Here is a 27,270-nt window from a genome sequence, read left to right on the forward strand (position 1 = left end):
GTCACCCAAAAACATGACAACCCAGGGTTGAGACCAGGATGCAGAGTTGTAGTCTTACACCCCAAATCAATAAACACAAAACGAGCAAATCCTCTTGTGCAAAGAAAAATTTAATTAATTAAATTAAATTAATCAAACTATTAAATGTGGTTTGCTGAATATTAGATCTCTCCTTTCCAAGTCTCTGTTAGTGAATGACTTGATTTGTGATCATCATATTGACATATTTTGTCTTACAGAAACCTGGCTGCAGCAGGAGAATTATGTTAACATTAATGAATCAACTCCCTCTGACTATTTAAAAGTTCACATTTCTCGAACTACAGGCAGAGGAGGAGGAGTGGCAGCTATCTTCAGATCAAGGTTACTAATCAGTCCTGGAACCAAGATTAGTTTGACCTCAATTGAATCTCTGATTCTCAGTTTTTCCCACCCAAAGTGTGTTTGTTGTTGTGTATCATCCACCTGGCCTTTATTCTGAGTTTCTGTCTGAATTCTCAGAGTTATTATCCCAGTTAGTGCTGAGTACAGATAAAGTAATTGTCATGGGTGACTTTAATATTCATGTAGATGTTTAAAATGACAGCCTAAATATTAGATTTAATTCTATATTAGACTCTATTGGATTTTATCAAAGAGTTCACAGACCTACTCACTGCCTTAATCATACCCTTGATCTTGATCTCAAATTTACATTACTTGACTATACGACTTCTGAGAAGAATTTTACATATGGAAGATGTCTATCAGATGCTGTAACCAGACTTAGCTAATTTCATCATTAGTTTCTTCACTGCCGTGTGGAAATATGACAGAGGACAGCTACCTAAATTTTACTCCAGTGTGGTGTAAGTTTACCGGGCCCTAAAAGTAATAGAATATGAAGGCATGCTTACGAAAGTTAAAGCTGGAAAAACACAAACAAGGTTTTATGGAAAGTACCAAAGTTTAGCTCTGTGTAATGACGAGTCAGTCATTAATGTCATGGAAAGTACCAAAGGTTAGTGTCGAGTCACGCATCAATGCAAAGATAGTAAACAGGAAATATGGATGTAGAGGGGAGGTCAGGAGTAGTGGGAAGGACTATTACATGAATAAAGGTTTTAAAAAAAGACAGGACAAAGGGCCCTGCCACGGGTAAACTAATTGATTAAGACATAACGGTGGAAGATTAGGGAAAACACACCATATGAAAGGAGGGGCCCGGGGAGGAGCATCCACAGGCCCAACTTGTATAAAAGAGGGGAACTTTCAGAAGAGTTTTCAGACTTAGCCCAGGCTACTTCTCATGTATGGTCGAATTGTAACTCTGCAATAAAACCATCATTGGACCGCGAACCAGCTGAATCTGTCTCATCTTTGACACTTCGTGACTTCTCATCTTTAACTACTAAGTATAGCACATTAGGTAATTTGGACTCCACAAAAGTCACAACACCAGCAATACTTGACTCTCTTGTTGACAGCACAATAGTTTCAATGCATATAACACTGGACACTGTTGCCCCTCTGAAAAGGAAGGTAATCAGTCAGAAGAGGTTGGCTCCTTGGTATAATTCACAGCTGCATGCTTTAAAGCAGACTGCAAGAAAGCTGGAGAGACTGTGGCGTTCCTCTAATTTAGAAGAGTCTCAATTAGTCTGGAAAGATAGTTTAATAACGTACAAGAAAGCCCTTTGTAAACCTAGAACTGCTTATTATTCATCTTATTATTCATCATAGATAGATAGATAGATAGATACATCGGAACTGCACGGAAAGAACTGTGTGTCTGCTAGTGTAAGTTTTTTCTAAGCTTCTTGCCTAATTCAATATCTGTTGTTGTTGTGAGAGTGATCAAAACCCATCCGTGGGTGAAACCTGTTGCCTAGTAGCCTCAGTTAGTCCATCGCAAAGCAATCAGAGTATTCAGGAGCTGTGAACGGGCGGTCACTCTCCCCTCTGAAAACACTTGCTGGTTAACTCTCGGTGGGCGGTCTCAGCCTAGTGTAATTAACCAACACATGAACGGCTGTGCACAACATAAAGTAAGGGGTGGCGCCTGAAGCGTCAGCGGAAGCGTCAGCCATTGTCGTGTGAAGACATTCTTGGGTAAAGACTAGCGTGTCTACCTGCGCGTGTCCACCGAGCAAGGCCACTGAACAAGGCAAACCTGTCCTACTTGCCTCATCCATGTCGCTCTGGCCTCACCACCTGCTTTAAAATGTGCCTCAAACCCATTCCCATTCCTGTTGTCTCCGGCTCGCACAGAAGGTTTCACACAACCAAACGCCACCGCAACCTTAACAACCTCCGCTCTCTAAAGCCCACTTCACTCTGTGACACAACCTTGTCTGTGGGGTTGTGGAATTGCCAATCGGCGGTAAACAAATCAGATTTCATTATGGCTTATGCTAATCACCTGTCACTTGACATCCTGGCTCTCACTGAAACGTGGATTAAGCCTGAAAACACAGCTACCCCGGCTGCACTTTCAACCAACCACTCATTTTCCCACACCTCTCGTACATCTGGGAGAGGTGGTGGAACGGGCATGCTCATTTACAACAAATGGAAATACACCCAACTGCTACCTGAAGCTAAATACAATACCTTTGAATACCACGCCATCTTGGTAACTGCACCGGTCAAAACCTATATGATTGTCGTATATCGCCCACCAGGACAACTCGGTGACTTTCTAAATGAATTCGACACCTTGCTCTCTTCTATCTTGGAGCATGACTGTCCCACAATTGTCCTTGGTGACATGAACATCCACCTTGACAGTCCTAACTCTTCTGATTTTCTGTCACTAATGCACTCGTTTGAGCTACAACTGCTCAGCAGTCCTCCGACCCATAAAGCTGGCAAAGTGCTCGATCTCGTTTTCTCAAGAAACTGTGCCACAGAGGCCCTCTCTGTCACACCTCTGCAGTTCTCTGACCACCATTTCATTCAGTTCAGAGTGAGTCTCCCGAGAAGACCATCTGCTTCTACTCCTATGGTTTCCTTCCGCCGCAATCTCCGCAACCTGTTGCCCACCCGCTTCTCCTCCGTTGTTGCCTCCGCTCTTCCAACCTCCAGCACATTCTCCTCCCTTCAGGTTAATGATGCCACGGAGTCCCTTTGCTCTACTCTGAGCTTATCTCTGGATAGTCTGTGTCCTCTATGCACCAAACCCTCCTGATCCTCCCAGTCTCACCCCTGGCTTAATGATACTCTCCGAGCGTTGCGCACCAATCTCAGAGCTGCCGAAAGGAAATGGCAAAAGTCAAAAGATCCGGCAGATCTAGCTAAATTCCAGGTGCTGCTGTCATCATTCGCATCCAGTGTCACTGATGCAAAAAAGTCTTTCTACATCAACAAGATTCATAGTACTACTGACACCCGGAAACTTTTTTCCACCTTTAAAACTCTACTTAATCCTCCGCCACCTGCTACCAATCTAACAGCAGACACCTTTGCCTCATTTTTTACTGACTAAGTGGCAGCTATAAGCAAACAGTTTACCGAACCTGTTACCACAAAATCTGCATGCAGAAGTCCTACTGCATCATTTTCCTCATTCACCCTTCTCGCTCAGAGCAGGGTGTCTAAACTTCTCGCATGTAGCCGTCCTACTACATGCCCACTGGACCCCGTTCCCACTAATCTTTTCCAATCCATTGCTCCTACTGTAACTGCAGCAGTCATGCATGTGATTAATGCTTCACTGACATCGGGCACATTTTCTACCACATTCAAACAAGCCCAGGTTACACCGCTGCTCAAGAAACCTTCCCTCCCTCCAACTCATGTGGAGAACTATCGGCCAGTCTCTCTCCCCAAGTTTCAGTCTAAAATCACTGAAAGGGCGGTCTTTAAGCAGGTCACTGATTACCTCTCACAAAACAACTTCCTTGATCCAAACCTACCGGGCTTTAAAAGTGGACACTCCACTGAAACGGTTCTGTTGGCTGTCAGAAGCTTTAAAAGAAGCCAGAGCGACAGCTAAGTCCTCTGTACTTATCCTGCTCGACTTATCGGCTGCATTTGACACTGTCAACCACAGTATCCTTTTGTCCATGCTCTCAAGCATGGGCATCACAGGGAGAGCACACTCCTGGTTTGAATCGTACCTCACTGGTCGGTCCTTCAAAGTATCCTGGCTTGGTCACACTTCTGCAGTGCACCACCTTGCCATAGGGGTCCCCCAAGGCTCAGTATTGGGACCTCTTCTCTTTGCCATATACACCAACTCACTGGGACAGATCATCCGATCACATGGCTTCTCATACCAATGTTATGCTGATGATACCCAGCTCTATCTGTCATTCCCATCTGATGACCACACGGTCTCAGCACGAATCTCAGACTGTCTCTCTGACATATCAGCATGGATGAAAGCCCATCATCTCCAACTTAACCTCCCAAAAACTGAACTGCTTTTCTTTCCAGCCAAACCAACCATATAACACAGCATCTGCATCCAAACCGAATCCCTATCTCTTGCTCCATCAAAGGTTGCTAGAAACTTGGGTGTCATGATTGATGACCCACTAACCTTCAAAGATCACGTTACCTCGGTTGCTCGTTCATGCCGCTTTGTATTACTAAACATAAGAAAGATCAGACCATACCTGACCCAACATGCCACCCAGCTCCTGGTACAGGCCATGGTCATCTCCCGCCTTGACTACTGCAACGCTCTCCTAACTGGTCTCCCAGCCTGTGCTGTGAAACCTCTGCAGATGATCCAGAACGTGGCGGCGCGTCTGGTCTTCAATCAGCCTAAAAGAGCACACGTCACCCCTCTGTTCATTGAACTCCACTGGCTACCCTTAGCCGCCCGCATCAAATTCAAGTCACTGATGTTAGCCTACAAAGTGCTTAATGGAACGGCTCCCATCTACTTGAATGCTCTTGCAAAGGCTTATGTCACAACTCGGTCCCTCCGTTCATCCTAGGATTGTCGTCTAGCAGTGCCTACACCACACCTAAGACAATCCAAACTCTTTTCATGTGTCGTCCTGCGATGGTGGAATGACCTACCAAGCACTACCAGAACAGGGGCGTCCCTGTCTATATTCAAGAAACTCTTGAAAACCCAGCTCTTCAGAGAGCATCTCCTATCCTAGCACTTACTTTGTACTTACCCACCCCCTCTATCTTTGCACTTTATCTTATCTCCTCTGTCACTGACAGAGTTGGACTAGTGGGTTCCTTTTATGTAGTTTATTGTTAGCTTTTTGTATAATTTGTTATATCCTCATTTGCAAATCGCTTTCGACAAAAGCGTGTGCTAAATACATAAACATAAACAAACATAAACATAATAAAGCTATTCTTCTAGTCATACCAATAATACTCAAGCTCTCTCTTTCTCTCGCTCCATATACATATGGAGACAGAGAGAGAGAAAAGAAAAGCCATTACTTTATTGATACTCTCAGGGAAAGTGGTTGTAAGTTATTAGTACCAGAAATCAATACTTTCCCATCAACAGTAATGGACGAAGCACGTGTACATGACATTATGTAGTAATGCACCAGCACCACTTACTTCGGCATTTAAACTATTTTTCTATATCACAGTCATCAAATAATTGTGCATGAAGATCTACATCTCCACGAATAATTATTGTGTTGTTTATCAGCAATAAAGATATGCCAATAAACAACATATCAGTCAGGAACGGTGGTAAGACTCAGATGCAGTTCTTTAAATTCAAAAAGGTTTATTTCTCAAGGCAAAAAGGAACACAAACAAAAGGCGTGGCAAAGCCGGATCATCAAAAATGCTTCGATCTATGAAAAACAAATAAAGGCTATGAAAACAAGACTATGAATAAATACTGTGACAGAGACTATAAGGCAGGAAACCAGACTTAGCTTTCAGTGGCTGTGGTATGAAGGGTAGGTGAGGATTCTGCAATGAACATGAACCAACTGGGAGACTAAATACTGAGGAGGGTGATTAGTGAGTGAGTGAAGCTGATGGCAGAACATGACAAGAACATAACAAAGAACCTAAAAACATGAAGATCAAACATTAAACGTGACAGAACCTGAACATAACAATAATCAAAACATAACCCCCCCTTAAGGATGGCTCCCAGACATCCAACAAGGGTGGGAGGGAGGGGCTCTGAAGAGCCTAGTGCCGGGTCCCGTCTGGCAGACGGCCAGACTTCCGGCGACATGGTCTCTGGGGCCGGAGACCGTCTGGCAGACGGCCAAACCTCTGGTGACCCGGACGCCCCTTCAGGGCAGTGAGGAGAGGACAGGACAGCCGTGGACCAACCCGGGCTCCTCCTGGCGGCAAAGAGGACAGGCATGGGTCCACCTGGACTCCCACTTGTGAAGGCAGTGGTGGGCGTGCGCCCACCTGGGCTTCCATGGTTGTGGGTGAGGACAAAGATGCGTCCACCTGGGCTTCCATGGGTGTGGGCGAGGACAAAGATGCGCCCACCTGGGCTTCCGTGAACGACGGCGAGGATGACAGTGAGCCTACCTGGGCTTCCATAGGCGAGGATGACGGCTGGAAGGCCGGCTCTGGCGAGGAGGAGCCTGGCGGAAAGGCCGGCTCTGGCGAGGAGGACCCCGGCGGAAAGGCCGGCTCGGACGTGGAGGAGCCCGGCGGAAAGGCCGGCTCTGGCTTGGAGGACCCCAGCGGAAAGGCCGGCTCTGATGAGGAGGAGCCCGGTGGAAAGGCTGGCTCGGACGTGGAGGAGCCCGGCAGAAAGGCCGGCTCTGGCGAGGAGGACCCCAGCGGAAAGGCCGGCTCTGATGAGGAGGAGCCCGGTGGAAAGGCTGGCTCGGACGTGGAGGAGCCCGGCGGAAAGGCCGGCTCTGGCTCGGAGGACCCCAGCGGAAAGGCCGGCTCTGATGAGGAGGAGCCCGGTGGAAAGGCTGGCTCGGACGTGGAGGAGCCCGGCAGAAAGGCCGGCTCTGGCGAGGAGAAGACCGGCTGGAAGAAGGCGGGCTGTGCTTGGCGACTTCAGCGGGCTGTAGCTTGGCTACCTTAGTGGGCTGTCGCTTGGCTACCTTAGCGGGCTGTAGCTTGGCGACCTCAGCGGGCTGTAGCTTGGCGAAACCATCGTCTCGCGGCCATGCACCTGTGCAGGGCCGAGATCCGGCACTGGAGAACTGCTGGGTCCATGCTGGCAGAATCCTTCTGTCAGGAACAGTGGTGAAGGTAGGACCCAGATGCAGTTCTTTAAATTCAAAAAGGTTTATTTCACAAGACAAAAAGGAGCACGAACAAAAGGCAGCTAATCAAGAACCTGAACATAACAATAAGCAAAACATCAACTGTCACAATATCCAACGTTGACACACTGAAAGTCAAACATGGAGTTTAATGTAGCAGACAAGACTCAGGCAGCCCTGTAAAACTGTTGCAATGACAAGATGATACATAATGACACACCTTATCCACACAGCTGTTGGTTGTCCCAATTACAGAATGTCACTATAACACTAAAACAGTAATAGTAATAGCTCCCTGGAAGATTGTACATCAACTTCATTATCTAAGCTGTCAGCGTTAGCTAGTGCTAAATGTAAAAAAAAAAAAAACGAGAAAAATTACAAGCTTAATTATTTCTCAAATACTTCATTGACTCAATCTCAAATATTTAATATTTACGTAAGTCCAGTCTTGAACTGGCCCAAGTTGACAGTCCAATGAAAAATTATCACTACACACGCGCGCGCTATGCTGTCAGAATCGTTTCAAATTGTGTTCACTATTAACTGAGCGTGTAACTCGCGCGTGCTTTGACGCCTGTGCAGCAAACCATGCCTGACGTGCACCTCCAAAAAATTTTAACTACATGTCGCGTAGATGCGGGCCATACGGGCTGTGATTGGTCCGCTCAGAACGTAATTTCCGGCAGTTGCTTTTTACGGTCTTAATGGCTGTATACGGCGAAGAAGCTTGTTCAATTCAATTCAGTTTTATTTATATAGCGCCAAATTACAACAATTGTCATCTCAAGGCATTGACATTCGAAATTATCGAAAGTGCATTTGTTCATCCAGGTTGTAAATTCACACCAGTAAATTCCCCCGTTCCCAGCCTCGGCCGGTTGTACAGACCACCTCCGCAAATGTCTTCTCTGACGCCTGCGCTTCAACATTTGCAATTTAAGCATTTGTTCTTCAATATTGATGAGCTCCAACTGCAAATACAGCTGCTCAACCTTGGTTGGATTTGGCTATAACCCCTTAAACCACACAGCCACACTTCCCTACCGGCATGGTGAATTGCAGAGCAACGCGTTCCCTCGACGCAGAACTTCGAATGCTCACTGACGACGTCACGTCTACACCGTCAACGTTATAGAGGAGTATAAACTAGCACTAACATTCATGTGTTTTTTTGGCGAATGCTTGCATGAAGATAATTGAAAAATTTTGTCACGCGCTCACCTGTACATGGAAATGATGAGCGCAAACTCTGTCACGCGTAACAAAAGCCGCGTACATATGAAGCGGCGTGTACACATCTGTCTGTCACTGTGTGACAAATGTTGTTGTGCGGTCACACACACATGCGTTCGTGGATTCTGATGCTACGTGTCCGGAAGTTGATCTGCACTGTGCGCACCACTTGAACATGAACACATCGCGTAGTTGTTCTGTGTTCCATTTTCACCCAGTAGATGAAGGTGAAATCGATACAATACGAGATACAGACATATAGGCTTTTGCATAACATGACTCATTTGTTCAATGAGGACAGAGGACAGAGGACAGAGAAAGAGTTGTGTTTCTGTTTCTGTTTCTTTTACTTTGCTTTCTCACATAAGACACAAAATCAAAGACAAACTTTTGTAAGTTAACCATGCCTCCGCAGGTAATCAGTTAATTGAGAACTGCTGGGACCACTGGAGAGGTGCGTTAGGTTTGTGCACCTGAATAGCTGCAACACACTCCCGGCCGATGAGAGTCTAATTGTATATATATCATTAGATGTAGCCTATTTGGGAAAATGGGCAGAAACCTAGTAACCTATTAGTATTTACCATAGTATTTAATAGCTCTTTGAGTTAAGTCAGAGCTTTTCTGGTTTTGTTATTTTCTTTTTCTTTGCTAAGAGTGATTTTTGGTTGCCTTTTGCCGTATAGTATTTAATAGCTCTTTGAGTTAAGTCAGAGCTTTTGTAGTTTTGATTGTTATTTTCTGATTTCCTCACTAAGAGAGATTTTTGGTTGGCCTTTTTGCCATTTTGTATTTCCATAGCTCCTTTAGTATATTTAGAGCCTTTTCCAATTATCCCTCTTTTTGAGGTGCTTTCTGTTCCCTCGGATTTCCTTGTGTTGGTTGAAGAATAAAAGTTTCTCAACTGACACCTGTACTCTGCATCCGAGTTCTCTCCGTGAGTTCCCTTCGTGACAAACTGCATCTCCATTATTCAAAGTGAGGGTGCAAACTTGTGCAAACAATTTTTGTATACCCGTGTTTGAAAACTAAAACTAATTAGTCGCCAAAATCAGGACATATAATTTAATTTAAAATCCTCAGTGTATTTATATTTATTATTAACAAAAACAAACAAAAAATGAACCCCTTCCACTTTCCATTGGCTGTTAATGGGTAAGGATAGTGCCATGTAACAAAGTCCAAAGCAGCTGGATTCACAAGCCTAAAATAGGCTGACTCGGGTGGACCCTCCAAACATCCTCTTTCAGTAGTGTAGTGGACAATTACCAAGCTTTGCATGAGGACATCTTCGAAGATGACAAAGGACAAGCTGGAATTCAGGCAGTCGACTTATAAAAAATGGTTAAAATTTTTTTAAGTATTTTTTGCAAACCAAATCAATTACGTTGTGTGAAGCAAGAGGGACTGCAGGCTGCTAGTCTGGAAAGGCTGATTGAGGTGAGCCATGTCAGTTAAGACTTCAACCAATTATACTGTCCACCCGCAATAATACTGACCCAAACACAAGCAATGCAGAGGTAAAACGGCAGTAGCTAAAATAAAAGATTTAGGTGCTGCTGGCAGGCTCTTTAGTAAAGTAAGGGCACAGCTGTCTCACGTAGTTAGGTTTTGCAGTAAGATCCTATCCTTCAGTAAATGTCTCTTTATGTTTTGCAGAGAAAAAGAAAATCTAAATAGTTATGCAAACTGACAATAACTGACAGTCGATTTTCTGTATAAAATCAGCCAGTGATATTTATCTAAATTGTTGGCTATAGGGAAGCATTTTGAGAATAAAAAACACTTAAGATGAACCATAGTAGGCTATGTGTGGAAAATAATAATTGAAAAAACAAGATTATTCTTCTACTTGTGATTTCATGTGCTAATCTAAGAATCCTTAGGTTTTGTAACTCCTGGAGGCCAAAGGAAACTAGGCTTCTCTATCTATGGTCTTTGATTATTAATTTATTTTTCTCCCACCGTGGCACTAATTTCTCTATATTTATTTTAAGAGCAATGACAAAAGAGGATTCCTCTTTACTGATCTTCCCATTGCTGTGTCTGAAGCGAGTGAAACAGCATCTATGTGTGGCGAGGCACTTAATTACACTGCAACTAAATCAATTCAACAAGTAAACGAGGAAGCTAGACCAAGTTTGCATCCCATAATGAATAAAGAATGATTAACCAATCAAATGGGGCTACTGCCACTTCCAAAGTGTGATTAGTCAAGCCTATGCCAAGAGAAACCAGTTGTTCCTTGACATCACACCAATCAAATCACAGTAGTTTGTCAATGTGACTGAATTACTGTAAACACTGTTAATAAGGGCTGATGATTTGGAGTTCTTTGAGAAAAACAAAACAATTTTACAAAACTGCCACTGCAGTATAAATTAATTAAATCAAACAGCAGGCCAACATCTAAACTGGAGCTGCGCATGGAAAGAAAAAGGGGGCTTCGGACTTTCAATGTGGAGAATTACCTCTGCACTAAGTGGCTAGCTGGTAGTGCTAAATTTCAGCAGCTATTTTGCAGACCCTGTCTTATGTTTAACATTGAGTCGTACTCACTGGATAATCCATGAGCCACAACAGGATTAACTGACCTTGTCAACCTATCATGGGCAATCGAGAGGCATTGTTCATAAAAGTCATGTAGGCTGTGCAGTGAAATTAAAGCTCTTTGGATGTATCAGAATTGACAAAGCTCTTAATTTGGCAAGAAGCATTGGCACAAAGAATCACAATGAACAGGTGAAGAAGAACTGGGATGTTCTCATGAGACTCTGGTCTACAAGTTACTTCAGCTAATACTCACGATACCAGCTATTTGCGTATCATCAGAGCGCTCATTTTCCTGTCTTAAGAGGACCAAAACATACTTGAGAAGCATGTGTGGACAAAGACAGACTTGTCAACTTAACTTGAATATCCATAAATTATTGTTGTGGAAGAGGTTAAATTTTACAATAGAAATTTTACGACATGGGTAATATCTACTTTCCATCTATGAAAGATAGAATTGCATTCCTATTCAAACAGGGTGAGTGGAATGTACAACTGTGTCCCGCTCAGTTTGCTGTTGACTGAACTACCCATGTAATTTTATATGTAATTTTGGATATGAACGTATTTCTTATGTCTAGGGAGGGATGCGGGGGCTGGTTACTGAAGTTGTTATATTATTGCACAGAAAATCAGTACCAGGAGCAGCCTCCATATGAGCTACGTTAACTGCTCATTAACCCGATAAATCTGAGTTGCAGGTCTTATAGGTCTTAATGGATTTTGCCCCCAAAAAAAGATAAAACATGGAAAGTTGTGTGTGGGTATTGGGGACATTGCAAACTAAAGTCATTCCTTTGTGGAGGAAACTGGACTTTACTCTGAAAGTCCTAGGCTTCCTTTCCAGGTAGCCATGCCTCCTGAACCACTCAGTAAAACCCCCTCAGACTGCTTGTCCACTCTTTCCTGTCAGACCTCTGAGGACAGAGGTCTCCCAGCTCTTTCTAGGTGAAATCTCAATTATAATACAAACCTCCATCCCCATGCACATGCTCACAGCCTCCCCAGTAATTTCCCGCACGACACACTCCTGCAGTTGAGTATCTTACCAAGTTCATTTCCACATTTTACAACATCAGTCACCAATCAGCAGAACATTTCCATGTGAAGCTTGTATCATCGTTCTAGCAGGTAAATGCAAGCAAGACAAACAAGGTGGGGCTCAGAGGTTGCAGCCAAGTGGGGAAGGTGGGGTGAGTTTTTCAATTCGTAGTGACTTCTGACACCAAAATATGTGCTTTAAAGAACAGAAAAAAATATTTTGTTTTCATTATATATCCCCTTTAAAAATCTAGTATTTAAGAGGCTAACATTGATTTTTTTTTTTTTCTCATGACACGTAAACATGTTTACTGGCAGTCTTCTTGAAACAGATGACTCTCACTAAGTTATCACAGCACAGTTTATCTACCCTGGTCTGTCTTCCAGTCTTTGCGAGAACTTTGCCTGAGTGTTACCTGACTAGAGACAACTTATTTGGCAATCTACACACGTGGACAAAATTGTTGGTACCCCTCAGTTAAAGAAGGAAAAACCCACAATTCTCACTGAAAGCACTTGAAACCTACAAAAGTAACAATAAATAAAAATTCATTGAAAATTAAATAATCAAAATCAGCCATTACTTTTGAAATGTTGATTAACATAATTATTTAAAAAAAAACAACTAATGAAATAGGGCTGGACAACAATGATGGTACCTCTATAAAAGATTGAAAACTATTTGACCAGAGTGACATGATTAACTCAGGTGTGTCCTTTAATTGACATCACAGGTCAGTCAGTCTGCCTATTTAAAGGGAGACAAGTAGTCACTCTGCTGTTTGGTGAAAAGATGTGTACCACACTGAACATGGACAACAGAAAGCGGAGGAGAGAGTTGTCCCAGGACGTCCGAAAAAAATTTATAGACAAACATCTTAAAGGTGCAGGCTATAAGACCATCTCTAAACTGCTTGAAGTTCCTGTGACAACAGTGGCTCATATTATTCAGAAGTTCAAGACCCACGGGACAGTAGCCAACCTCCCTGAACGTGGCCGCAAGAGGAAAATTGATGACAGATTGAAGAGACAGATCGTTCGAATTGTATCCAAAGAGCCCAGGACAACCTCCAAAGAAATTAAAGGTGAACTCCAAGGCCAAGGTACATCAGTGTCAGATCGCACCATTCGTCGTTGTTTGAGTGGACTTCATGGGAGACGACCAAGGAGGACACCACTGCTGAAAAAAAATCATAAAAAAGCGAGACTGGAATTTGCAAAAATGCATGTTGACAAGCCACAAAGCTTCTGGGAGAATGTCCTTTGGACAGATGAGACCAAACTGGAGCTTTTTGGTAAGGCACATCAACTCTATGTTCATAGACTCAAAAACCAAGCATATGAAGAAAAGAACACTGTCCCTACGGTGAAACATGGAGGAGGCTCAGCAATGTTTTGGGGCTGCTTTGCTGGATCTGGCACAGGGTGTCTTGAATGTGTGCAAGGTAAAATTAAATCTGACGACTATCAAGGCATTCTGGAGAGAAATGTACTGCCTAGTGTCAGAAAGCTTGGTCTCAGTCGCAGGTCATGGGTCTTTCAACAGGACAACGATCCAAAACACACAGCCAAAAACACCCAAGAATGGCGAGAGAAAAGCGTTGGACTATTCTAAAGTGGCCTTCCATGAGCCCAGATCTGAATCCCATTGAACATCTGTGGAAGGAGCTGAAACATGCCATTTGGAGAAGACACCCATCAAACCTGAGACAACTGGAGCAGTTTGCTCATGAGGAGTGGGCCAAAATATCTGTTGACAGCTGCAGAACGCTCATTGACAAATACAGAAATCGTTTAATTGCAGTGATTGCCTCAAAAGGTTGTGCAACAAAATATTAAGTTATGGGTACCATAATTTTTGTCCAGCCCTATTTCATTAGTTTTTTTTTTTTTTTAAATAATTATGTTAATCAACATTTCAAAAGTAATGGCTGATTTTGATTATTTAATTTTCAATGAATTTTTTTTTATTGTTACTTTTGTAGGTTTCAAGTGCTTTCAGTGAGAATTGTGGGTTTTTCCTTCTTTAACTGAGGGGTACGTGTGTATGCTCTTGGTTTCCTGTCCAATTAGTACAGGGTCTCTGCAGGTTTCAACAAGTCAAATTTAAGACTTTTTAAGACCCATTTCAGAAACATACTGGTAAAAAAGTACAAAAGGCATGAAGGAAACTCGGAGGCCCGGAATTACTGGCAAAGTATAGGATTTCTTTTTACAGCTCTTTCACATTGGAATGCAAAATGCTTAACCTAACTAAAAACACCAGAAGCCTCTCTATTGTGAACTAATATATTTGTTCTACTGTTAACTTTGGAGATGAGGTCCCCCCTCATTTTTGAATTGCAACACTAAACGAAGTGGTGAAGAAGAAGTTGATTGTGAAGGGCCTTATTAATGGAGACATGAAAATACAGTAATTACAGTAACGTGATTTTACATTGTGTACTAACATCATCACGTTAGGGTTTCTAATCAATTTCATGCGTGTGTCAGTGAGTGTAACGTTAGACTGCTCTCGTTTCCTGAGCGGAATCCAGAGGAAAATGCACCATGAACGGGACATCGCTTATATACAACAGCAGCTTCTCGCTATGACAGAGGATATATGTAGTGAAATCGTAGTTTTAACTGCATGCACAGCAGCAGCATCCGTTAGCACACTGGACGATTGCAGAGCATGTTCCACCTGACATGCAAGTGTAATAGCAGAGTCTAGAGCCAGGGATGTTTCCATTAAAAGTCTCTCTCGCATCGCTGGTGCGTAAGCCTTTTTGATGAGCTGATCCCTTAGCATGTCGTCTTCCTTGGCAGCATGAGCACACATAGCTGCTAGTTCTCTTAGCCCATATACTGAGGCACTGTTTCGGCAGCGCGCTCTGTCTGAAGTAATGACGGGACACAACAGCATTCACCTTTGGCACGAAGTGTCCTTCCAAAGCCATCATGGCTGAGTTGTATGAAGTGTCCGTGTCCGGAACGGTGTAGAACAGGCATTGTCCTTCTGCGTCAAGGGCATGAATCAGCAGGGCCCATGGTCTAACCTCAGGTCAGGTGTTAGAAAAATCATGAAGTTATACTATGAGAAAAGCTGTAAGAATAAAGGTTTATGTGAAGGGGGAGACTTCCTCCTATCTTTTGGTTCTCATAACACTGTGTAGCTAGTGAAATTATTTTTGACTGTCTGAATGTCTCATAACATGACTGCCTGAAAACTTGTTTTCCCAAAACACTGAATGGCTAGTTAGTTTCCCATAATATTGTGTGGCCAGTAAACATAAATAATAGAAATAGTACCATTTTGTGAGTCAGACAACTCTGAGCCAGCTTCCTGATAGGTTGTGTGGACTTGTCTTTCTCGCAAGAAATAAATGTGTTAATTGTATCCTGCAACCCTGAGCCTAATTTTGAGAGAATTTTTCTGACACCAGGCGTTGACGGTAGCATGTATGGCTAACAGGTAATTTTCAAACATTTTCCTCCATGTAACGAACGGTACAGGCGGCTCTCCACTGCAAGGCAAGAACGGTGCATGCATGGGTAGACACATCGTTACCAATTTGTTCTGTATGTAGGTGACTAAAGTAGAATCACCACGGGAACAGGACTACTTTTTACTGGCTCCTTTATTAGCCGAACTCATGTACACTCAAACACCTTCCACACCGTGTTTTTTCTCTTCTTCCCCTACCTTTTCTAAGCATGCACACCCAGCAACACCATGCAACCTAGTGGTGGACACAACACTCTCTCCATCAGACCTTTCTCCTATTTGCCAGGACTTATCTGGAGGACCTTACCACCCTTGTACCAACTACCAAAGCTATCAGTGAAAAAACTAAAGAAACAAAATTTCTTGTGAAGCAGTCTTAAGTGAAGGTCTTAAGACAAACCAAATGTTTCTTTCCCTTGGACATGTAATTTAAGGAATGTCTTGACACCCATCTTCCCCTTCATGTAACAAGACGCGAAATATACCTACCACACATTCCTTCTTTCCTTTTTTCCTTCTGGTTAATTCTCAGCTGGATTGCTGAAACTGTGTTAAATGTGTTAATTATCTTTCTACAGGTTCTTTAAGGTTTTCATTGATATTTCAAACTGTATTTTGATACTTTTTTCAAGATCATAGTAAGTATAATAAGGAAGTAATAATTAATTAGGAAATCTAGGGAGCCAAATTGCCATCTTGAGGTCAGTAGCCCCAAGTAGTTAAGCCTAAAATAATTGTGTTAAACCAAGATAAAATGACATGGGTTTAGTTCTTTATTCACATTTGTGTATCCTTCCAGACACCAATCTGAATGTGATATTCAAAGGTATTATAGATTGCCACCAGTGAACCATGTTATTTCAGTTCAGAGTATCTTGTTGCGAAGGACACATGGCCAGTGTCTCGCCTAAGGACACTATGACATGTGGTCGCCAACTTTCTCATTGGCAGATTACTGCTCTTCCTCCTGAGCTACTGCCTGATTCAGTGTCTTACTCAACGAGGGTTAAGTAGCTACCACTTCCATGTCGTAGCTTTCGAACCAGCATGTAACCCATTTTTTTGTCCACTTCCAATTTTAAAACTCAAGTTTTGGTATTTGTGATCTCGTTTTTTTAGGTCTTTGAGTCTGGACAAGAGAGTGAAGTCCCATTAGGTTGGAAGATTTTGCCCATACTTGATGTTTATATCGTGTCACATTGTCACAGACCGTGAAAGCACAGGAGGCAGATGCAGGGTCGTATAAATAATAGTGTTTTATTTATACAATAATTACTGATATTCTCTTTTGCAGAGCAAAGCAATGGGCTATAAATTCCTAACACACTCTCCTCAATATCTATGAATTGGAGAGTGGGACTATAAAACTTATCAAATGAAAATTCTCTCCCCGCTAGGAGGAAAAAACAAAAGCTATATAAATTTTACAATTTAAACTTATCACTCTCTGAACCGTCTGAGGCACTATAGAAATTTGTTAAAACAAAAACAGAAAGAGATTTCTCCTAATGGAGTTGCTATAAACTTTAAGGATATAAACAAAGAAACACTCCACTAACGGAGATACTACGAGCATGTAAAATGGCAACAAAAAATCACTTGAGTTAAATCTATGACTATGGAAAAGGTACAACAGAAAATCACTCTGAAGGAGGATCGCATCAATAAATAAGCTCTTTGAGTTACTCAAGACTTTGGTCGCTGTGGAGGCTAGAGTGAGAACGCTTAGAAAGACAAATACACTGTCAACGAGACAAGGGAAGACGCAGACTAAATACACATGAGGATCCAAGGGAAGTAGGTGGAAATATTTAGGGTGATCAAGGTAGACACTCAGACACATGACACGGGAGGAATGGCAAGTTATCTGAAATGAGAGGAATGGTTAATACTTCAAAATAAAACAGGAAGTAACAAGACAAGGTACAAAAAACTAAGACTGTTTACGAGACCTGACACACATTTGGCTGAGGAATTGTGTTGGCAGTAGGGGATGTCACGATTACCCATTTTCACGATTAATGAAATTAAACTTTACGATTAGTTAATCGTAACGTTTCCTAAATACCGTCAATTTCCAAAAAAGATTCGGTCCGTATAGTTACTGACGGAGGTGTCCCAGTCCCACAGGAGAGCTATTCCCTCCGAAAAGACGCTTATAGTCAGCCGTGTGGGATTTTTTTGTCTACCAAAAAAATTACCAGGGTGTAATTGTGGAAGACGGCCTGCCTAAGTGTAAGACATCCCACAAAAAATTGCCATAAAATCAGGCAATATATCAATTATGTTTCACCACCTGTGGGATAACCACCTGGAGTTGTACGCCAAAGTACAGGTAAATAGTAACTGGGATTAGTCATGTCAATGTTTACCTAACATAACAATGAATTGGTAGAAAATACTTACCATGTCATTTGCCACTAATGGTGTGCAACACCAATTTGGCATACAGTGCAACGGGACAAGTTAAGCTGCATTCACATGATGTTACGTAAAGCAGAACATTTTATTTTTATGTTAAAGGGGCAGCTGTAAGCCAAAAGCTAGCTATATGTCTTTTCCTTGTGTTTTCTCCTCACAGGTTCAAAATAAATATTTTTTGTAGTGTACTTTACAGAAAGAACTAGGTAAAGGTCCTGTAGCCTTTATATATGTTTTCTCTGAGAGAAGTACAGAGTTAATATGTAGCATTTATTGATTGTTTACAGAGCAGATGGGATTTTTGTTTAATTCACAATGGGATTATTGTCATTTTTCTTTTTGGTTACTTTACATTGTTGCTATATTATTTTTTATAAGAGCATCCAAAGAGGGAAATCAGTTAAAATAAGACCTATAAGGAGTGTTCGTGTGATTTTACTTATTCATGGTAGTGGGAAATTAATTAATGCAAAAATAATCGTGATAATCGTAATATCGTGATTATTTCTCGTATTATAATCGTACCAAGAAAATATGTAATCGTGACATCCCTAGTTGGCAGTAATATGGGTGTGGGACTGGTATTTTGAGGATATTGGCAAGCCTAGAGACTGTTAAGGTTCATAATTATCCTTTAGTGTTCTAGGGGCTGTAGAGTTATGCCTAATAACTAGTATTTTTTCTTACATGAACTACCCTGTAAGCTACTACGTCAAGAAGAGATAGCACTACACCGTGTCCACGGGCTGTCATGAGCTACAATTTCTGCTAAGCATGACTGTTACTTTTTACTTGACCTTGGGAGTCAGACTTTAATAGGTGTATTTAGGACCCAAAAGCAGCACTATGGAAATCATGGCGCCTGCCCAACCCACTACTACGTTACCAACCACCCCATCCGTCTGTTTTTTTTTTTTTAATTTCCCATCCACAGGGCGAACCACAGCGGTGTCAACAGCTTCTTTGTTCATGTTTAACTATTGTTCACTGTGGTTTATTGTTGTCTGACGTCATGAATGTTAGTTGGTGCTCCAGTATAATTGGTATGCCTGAAACTCATCTAGTGGGAAGGGTTCCGCAGTGCAAAAATAAGTGCGATTAAGATGCATTATATATATATATATATATATAAACTATTTATTGAAAGATTAAACCACAACATGAACCTTAAAGGACAAACAGGAGAAATGCATTGACTATGAATGGCTGTATAGGGAACACTTGGGGATTTGTAAAGGGTCAAGAGAATGGAAAAATGAACTGGAATTGCTAAAATTGTCTTAATTTTAGTTGCTATTTATGGTTAAAGGCTAACAACTTTTGGAGTCATTTAATTTAACAGTGAATTCTCTCAACACCACCGTACCATCTGAAAAGGAGAAGAAGATGGCAGACCTTACTTTTGTTGGAACTTAGCCCAGTTAGTCAGCTTTGAACACACCAGGTGGATGGCCAGCAGTATCCAAGTGGGTCTCTCTTGGGTCTGCTGTCTCTGGGCCTTTCTCGGTGGTCAGCTGGTTGTGGATGACTTTCCGTGGACTTTCAAGTTGCCTGGAAAGGTCTCTCTTCTCCACCAGGGGCTTCTCGTTGCCAAGGAGACGGAAGGTTGCTATCGACACAACTGTAGATGTTCACCTGAGTTTTGGAGTTGGTTTGCTTGCTTGGTCAAATAACCAACTCTGGTGAGGTGAACTTCAATTCATAAAATTATTAACAAAAAGTTGACAAACTGACGCTGGCTTTCTTTGTAGAATTTTTTATTTTTTTTTAATTACTGTGTGATAACTTATGCAGTGGAGGTTAAAATGTGCGACGAAAAACAGACATGGAGACAAGATAACGATGGACAAACAGAAAACATATATTTCTATAACTTCATTCTGCTTTCTTTCTTCTCTCGGATATCTTTTCTTCTTCCTTTCTTCTCACGGGTCTCCTGAGTTTGATTCCCGGAGGCAGCGCAAAATGCAGGCTTACATTCAACTTTCAGCCAATGATATGCCTGAAACCGTTATGGCGTTGACCTGGGCGTGTAAAGTAGAAGTTTTAATTCTTGTTTTAAGAATTTGATAAAACAAAGAAAACTCAATTTGTCCATTCTTTTGTCTTAACACACATTTGCTCAGAGGATTCTGAAAATACTATACCTTGTTAAGTTATGATGGTAAAGACATGAAATAAACGTATGGTATAAAGAAAAAGGCATATTCTGGACTAAAATAACTTAGATTACAGTGACTCTCAAATACTTTGTGTACCAAATCCAGGTCGGAGTCTGTAATGTTATACACATTACAATTACAATTTTATCAGTGAGTTTTGACCACTGGAGCATATTGTGAAACACACAGTATATTGGTTAACCATGGAGTTAGCTTATATGAGTATCTGACCACAGGATTTGGTACTGCCCTCTATATGGTACTGTGACTCCATAGAAAGTTATTGATATTGTTAGGTAATGTCTTCTTTCTTGGTGTACCACGTACAACCTTGAGAAAAGTGGCGAAATGAAGCTTGAGTTTTCAGTGAAAATCTTAGTCAACTTATACAAAGGTATAAAACATGCTTAATGTAGTTCCAAAAATCTGGTTGAGGGTGGCTTTGAGGAAAATGTTTATTTTCCAAGGAGTGGTGAATGGAGGTGTTACAGGCCTGTTTCTTGACCTGTTGGGGTTAAGGCAGATAGGTGTCACTTTTGATTTGCAAGTCTAGATAAGGCGGAAGCACCATTTGGTCTGGTTGCTCTCCCCCAATTTGTATTAAAGAGGATTCTTTGTGTATTCAGGCTAGTTAGCATTAGTTATGGGACAGGTCTGGTGGGAGAGAGGCTCCCAAATCATCTCCAAAGGATAAAGGTTGTAGTAAATAAGGTGATGTCTGTCTCTTCCTGGTGTGGAAATTCCCCATCTCTGTCTTTGCATAAACATTACCACACAAGAATGTTGCTAGGGCCTTCCAAATGTTAATTTTCATATCAAATCCACACGTGAGTTCGCTACAAAACCAAGGACCTCAGCAACTGCTGCGTTGAGGCATTTGAGTTGGAACAATCTGAATGTGAGTCAATATTGACATGCAAATATGATCAGTCCAAGACTGTTATCAGTAATGCAAAATATGAGTTGTGTTGGACAGTGCCCTTCTGAGTAACATCTACTTTCTTACATTTAACATGAAGCATCTTAGATAATGATAACTTGTAGGCACATTGAAAACAGGAGAGAACTACTGACCAAAGTTTGAAATGTATATTTTGAAGTGGCTTTTTAGTTTATATGATAGTGTAAACCATGTGAATTCCTGTTTTGAGAGGGTAGGGCTTTGGTGATGAAACAATATTGACATGTGGTTGTGTTCAGTATGAGACTGTGATTACATGTCTTATGTTTTACCGCAATGGCAATGACAAAGCATTAACTTATACGTCTGTTCAGGAGCTGACAGTCATCCAACAAGTGAAGTTAGGTACAGATTAGACTTGGTATGTGTGAGGATTAACCACTTACTGTTTCACAATGAATTAATGTTTAAAGTGGGTGGGTCATGGCGGGTCATTTTTTTTTTTTTATCATGGCATGAAGTCCAAATTTGCCATATTTGCCACATCAATATGGCTTGTTGTCAACTTGTTATTGCTTATCTGACCACATTTGAAGTTGATGTGGTGAACAAGGTCAGAGTAATAAACTGAAGACCAAACGAACAACTTCTTTTCAAATGGCAACACATCATAATTCGACCTACCACCGTGGCCACAAACTTTGATGAGGGGGTAAAGCTTTTGCCAACTTTTTTTTACATTATTAGCCTACTGTGACTAAGTAGACTTACAATACAATACTTTTACAGAGTAGATATTTCTGAACTCAGTTATATAGAGCTAATATAAATGTGAAGCTACTTTAGCTAATTTTCAAATGTCAAAATATTAAATAAACATTTGCTTTCTTTGAAAATCATGTCTAAATATGTATTTTATTTATGAAATATTTAAAAATTTTTAAAAATTTTAAAAAACTTGACAACCACATTCGGTATTTGGCCAAGCATTTGTTTTTTTAATCAGCTTCAGCCACAAATATTCTATTTGGTGCATCCCTAATATCAACTCCCTGTTTCATGATGAAACCTCAAATTTGAGGTTTGAGCATTAACAAAAATTCTGGCTTTTAATCACACATGTCTTAGGACCACCACAATTGAGAGAGTACAGGAGCCCTTTATTTGAGGTGTGCTCATGAACACAACCTGGCTCAAATTGATTTGTGTCCATTTTTATATGAGTAAGACAATTTCCTTTCTTCAGTAAATCTACTTGTTCAAGGGACAGTCCTGATGATCATCTGTTGAATTCAACATTGTTTTAAGAGAAACATGTAATTATCCTACTTCTCATCAACGCAACAAACCCCTATTAACGGGTTGAATTGGAACAAAAAAAAATCAATTACCTGTGGTGGAAAATTAAAACTGACAATGCTCATTTTATTTGATCTATCTTTTGAGATAACTGATATTCGTTAGTTGATATGAAGTGGTGGATTGGAATTTTGCTTAACATGTTCACAGCTGGTCCATAAAGGCCTGGGTCTACAATATCAGACAGGACTAACACCAACATGAACAGGACACTAAGAGTCTTCATCAAGAACTGAATGGGACTGTGGAAGATAGTCCTGGATACCAATTCCAAGCCAGTTTCACAAAATAACATCAAGTGCAGAATCTACAAAGGAGATACTCTGTCCTCACTGCTGTTATGCATAGGCCTAAACCCTCTCAGTCACATCATCACAAAGAGTAGCTATGGATACCGGCTCTACACATATATATATGTCCTATAGCATATTGTTCAGGAAATTAATCTTTGAATATATGGAATGAAAAAATTAATATATTGAATGAATCCTGAATATATACAGTATATATTGAGTGAAACTTGAATATATGGAATTAAACTTTGAATATATTGAATGAATCCTGAATATATGGAATGAAACTTTGAATATATGGAATGGATCCTGAATATATTGAGTGAAAAGTGAATATATGGAATGAAACTTTGAATATATGGAATGAAACTGAATATATGGAATGAATCCTGAATATATTGAGTGAAACTTAAATATATTGAATGAAACTTTGAACATATTGAATGAATCCTGAATATATTGAGTGAAACTTTGAATATATGGAATGAAACTGTGAATATATGGAATGAAACTGAATATATGGAATGAAACTTTGAATATATGGAATGAATCCTGAATATATTGAGTGAAACTTTGAATATATGGAATGAATCCTGAATATATTGAGTGAAACTTTGAATATATGGAATGAATCCTGAATATATTGAGTCAAACATAAATATATTGAATGAAACTTTGAATATATGGAATTAAACTTTGAATATATTAAATGACTCCTGAATATATTGAGTGAAACTTGAATATATTGAATGAAACTTTGAATATATGGAATGGATCCTGAATATATTGAGTGAAACATGAATATATGGAATTAATCCTGAATATATTGAGTGAAACTTTGAATATATGGAATGAAACTGTGAATATGTTGAATGAAACTGAATATGTTGAATGAAACTTTGAATATATGGAATGAAACTGAATATGTTGAATGACACTTTGAATATATTGAATGAATCCTGAATATATTGAGTGAAACTTGAATATATTGAATGAATCCTGAATATATTGAGTGAAACTTTGAATATATGGAATGAATCCTGAATATATTGAGTCAAACATAAATATATTGAATGAAACTTTGAATATATGGAATTAAACTTTGAATATATTGAATGACTCCTGAATATATTGAGTGAAACTTGAATATATGGAATGAAACTTTGAATATATGGAATGGATCCTGAATATATTGAGTGAAACATGAATATATGGAATGAAACTTTGAATATATGGAATGAATCCTGAATATATTGAGTGCTGCATAAATATATTGAATGAAACTTTGAATATATGGAATGAAACTCTGAATATATGGAATGAATCCTGAATATATTGAGTGAAACTTAAATATATTGAATGAAACTTTGAACATATTGAATGAATCCTGAATATATTGAGTGAAACTTTGAATATATGAAATGAAACTTTGAATATATGGAATGAAACTCTGAATATATGGAATGAATCCTGAATATATTGAGTGAAACTTAAATATATTGAATGAAACTTTGAACATATTGAATGAATCCTGAATATATTGAGTGAAACTTTGAATATATGAAATGAAACTTTGAATATATTGAATGAATCCTGAATATATTGAGTGAAACTTTGAATATATGGAATGACTCCTGAATATATTGAGTGAAACTTGAATATATGGAATGAAACTTTGAATATATGGAATGGATCCTGAATATATTGAGTGAAACATGAATATATGGAATGAAACTTTGAATATATGGAATGAATCCTGAATATATTGAGTGCAGCATAAATATATTGAATGAAACTTTGAATATATGGAATGAAACTCTGAATATATGGAATGAAACTCTGAATATATGGAATGAATCCTGAATATATTGAGTGAAACTTAAATATATTGAATGAAACTTTGAACATATTGAATGAATCCTGAATATATTGAGTGAAACTTGAATATGTTGAATGAAACTTTGAATATATTGAATGACTCCTGAAAATATTGAGTGAAACTTGAATATATGGAATGAAACTTTGAATATATGGAATGAATCCTGAATATATTGAGTGAAACTTGAATATGTTGAATGAAACTTTGAATATATTGAATGAATCCTGAATATATTGAGTGCTGCATAAATATATTGAATGAAACTTTGAATATATGGAATGAAACTCTGAATATATGGAATGAAACTGAATATATGGAATGAAACTGAATATACGGAATGAATCCTGAATATATTGATTGAAACTTGAGCATATTGAATGAAACTTTGAATATATTGAATGAATCCTGAATATATTGAGTGAAACTTTGAATATATAGAATGAAACATGAATATATGGAATGAAACTCTGAATATATGGAATGAAACTTTGAATATATGGAATGAAACTCTGAATATATGGAATGAATCCTGAATATATTGAGTGAAACTTAAATATATTGAATGAAACTTTGAACATATTGAATGAATCCTGAATATATTGAGTGAAACTTGAATATGTTGAATGAAACTTTGAATATATTGAATGACTCCTGAAAATATTGAGTGAAACTTGAATATATGGAATGAAACTTTGAATATATGGAATGAATCCTGAATATATTGAGTGAAACTTGAATATGTTGAATGAAACTTTGAATATATTGAATGAATCCTGAATATATTGAGTGCTGCATAAATATATTGAATGAAACTTTGAATATATGGAATGAAACTCTGAATATATGGAATGAAACTGAATATATGGAATGAAACTGAATATACGGAATGAATCCTGAATATATTGATTGAAACTTGAGCATATTGAATGAAACTTTGAATATATTGAATGAATCCTGAATATATTGAGTGAAACTTTGAATATATAGAATGAAACATGAATATATGGAATGAAACTCTGAATATATGGAATGAAACTTTGAATATATGGAATGAAACTGAATACACGGAATGAATCCTGAATATATTGATTGAAACTTGACTGATGTCAGACTTCATTGAAGTGCCTGTGGCAATCTCATCTAACGAGTGGATAATCTCATGCCATAATATACATATAAACAGATATATGTAAACAATCAAAAGCTGAGATAAAATGCAAGCAATCTTTTTCAGTATGCAGTGAAGCTTGAATTGTTTTCTTTTGAATGTGATAAAACCTCAACAAAGACACAACACACAAACTTACCCCAAGCTTGCGGCTGCGCATGCGTACGTAGCCCTGCTTAACGATGTCATTGAAGTTGGAGGCCATCCTCGGAGGTGGTTAACCTGCTGGCTACAGCAATGGTGACCATCCAGAAGGTTCTTCCCTTCGTCAGCCAGTCCCGAGCTTTCCTCTACAACTTTTCCAAAGCTTCCAGTATCTTTCAGGTTCAGTCTTGTCAGTGTCTTTGTGTGTATCCTCCTCCTAATGTTTGTTTGTTCAGTTTCGAACACAACTTTGTTTCTTCTCTAATATTCCCTTCTTTCCTTTAACTTTTCCTTACATTTTCTTTTGTTGTGTCCCTCATTCCTATTGTTCTTGTCGTTTTCTTAGTCCCTCTTTAATTCACTCATCAGAAGTTCTTCTCTCATTCTTCCTCTCAGGCTAAAATGGACAAAGAGATAAAGGAAAAAAGACAGGTAGAATTGGATATATGCATATACATTATTCACAGAAGACTGAGAAGCACAACAAAGTCGTCCGTTATTTATGTTGGTGGCGCACACTTTACACTGAGGGAAAGTGTAGAGGCGGGGTGCATGTGACTATTTGGTTGGCTATATTTGTCTCTCTTTTCTTGTGTGAATTAATTAAATTAAATAACCTTGTGTAAGCCTGCTTGTATACTGTATACACATACCTTATGAATGAAAAGTATGTAGCACTAAGATGTGGCTATGACACACAAACAGTTATTTGAGATTAACCATTATCTATAGGTGGTGCTGCATTCAGGAAATACAACTTATACAACTTATTTCCCACTGCCAACCTGAAAAGCCTGAAAAAGAATCTTTCTTCTATCTGGTAAAATCTACATTTTAAACACCCTGGTCTCTTCATCCTGTTCTTTCAGCAGTCATTTTGTTGGTAAAGGCAATCACTGATTTACATAAATGTGGATGTTTAATTCATTTCAAACATTACGGCCAAATTGTGTTTGGAAATATCTCTCAACCAGATTAGATTAGGTGAGAGACTCTATCACGATGCCCCCCCCCCCCCCCCCCCCCCCCCCCCGGACTCATCCAACGATAAGTCAGTTGAAATGGGGAGCCAAAGGTAAGTACTGGGTTAGGAGGCGTGGGAGTTACAGCTGTCACAATAGACAATAACAGGGGTGGACTCGTGGGGGAAAAAAGCTTGTTTGTTCCTGGTCAGACCACTCTCTGCATTTGTCTGTAGTATGTTGGATCACTCTTTATGCAAGCACATGGCATTAGCATACCATGCATTATAACTAATTTTCAAAATATGAAAACAAAATATGAAAACACCTGTCTAGCAATTCTACACTTTCTACACCTTGTGGATGTACAAACAATGACGATTTGATTTCAAAGGTAATATAGCATTTATTAAAATGTCGACTCATCAATCTGCTGTAGTCTGTTAGCCCTGGAAAAAAATCATACTACCTATAGTTTTACATGATGAA

At 39.7% G+C, this 27,270-nt stretch overlaps 1 protein-coding gene across 1 annotated transcript in view; it reads right to left on the reverse strand.

Annotated features, from left to right (window-relative positions):
• dok4 (docking protein 4) overlaps nucleotides 1-27,270 on the reverse strand; it is a 172,570-nt gene that overhangs the window by 49,073 nt on the left and 96,227 nt on the right. Inside the window, exon 2 of the mRNA XM_072381049.1 lies at nucleotides 25,815-26,216. Coding sequence (XP_072237150.1) covers nucleotides 25,815-25,880 — 66 coding nt within the window. The 5' untranslated portion in view covers nucleotides 25,881-26,216. The remainder of the gene's footprint in view (nucleotides 1-25,814; nucleotides 26,217-27,270) is intronic.

This window comes from Leuresthes tenuis, unplaced genomic scaffold (assembly GCF_036924035.1).
Source record: "Leuresthes tenuis unplaced genomic scaffold, fLeuTen1.0.hap1 SCAF_2, whole genome shotgun sequence".
Classification (NCBI taxonomy): domain Eukaryota; kingdom Metazoa; phylum Chordata; class Actinopteri; order Atheriniformes; family Atherinopsidae; genus Leuresthes; species Leuresthes tenuis.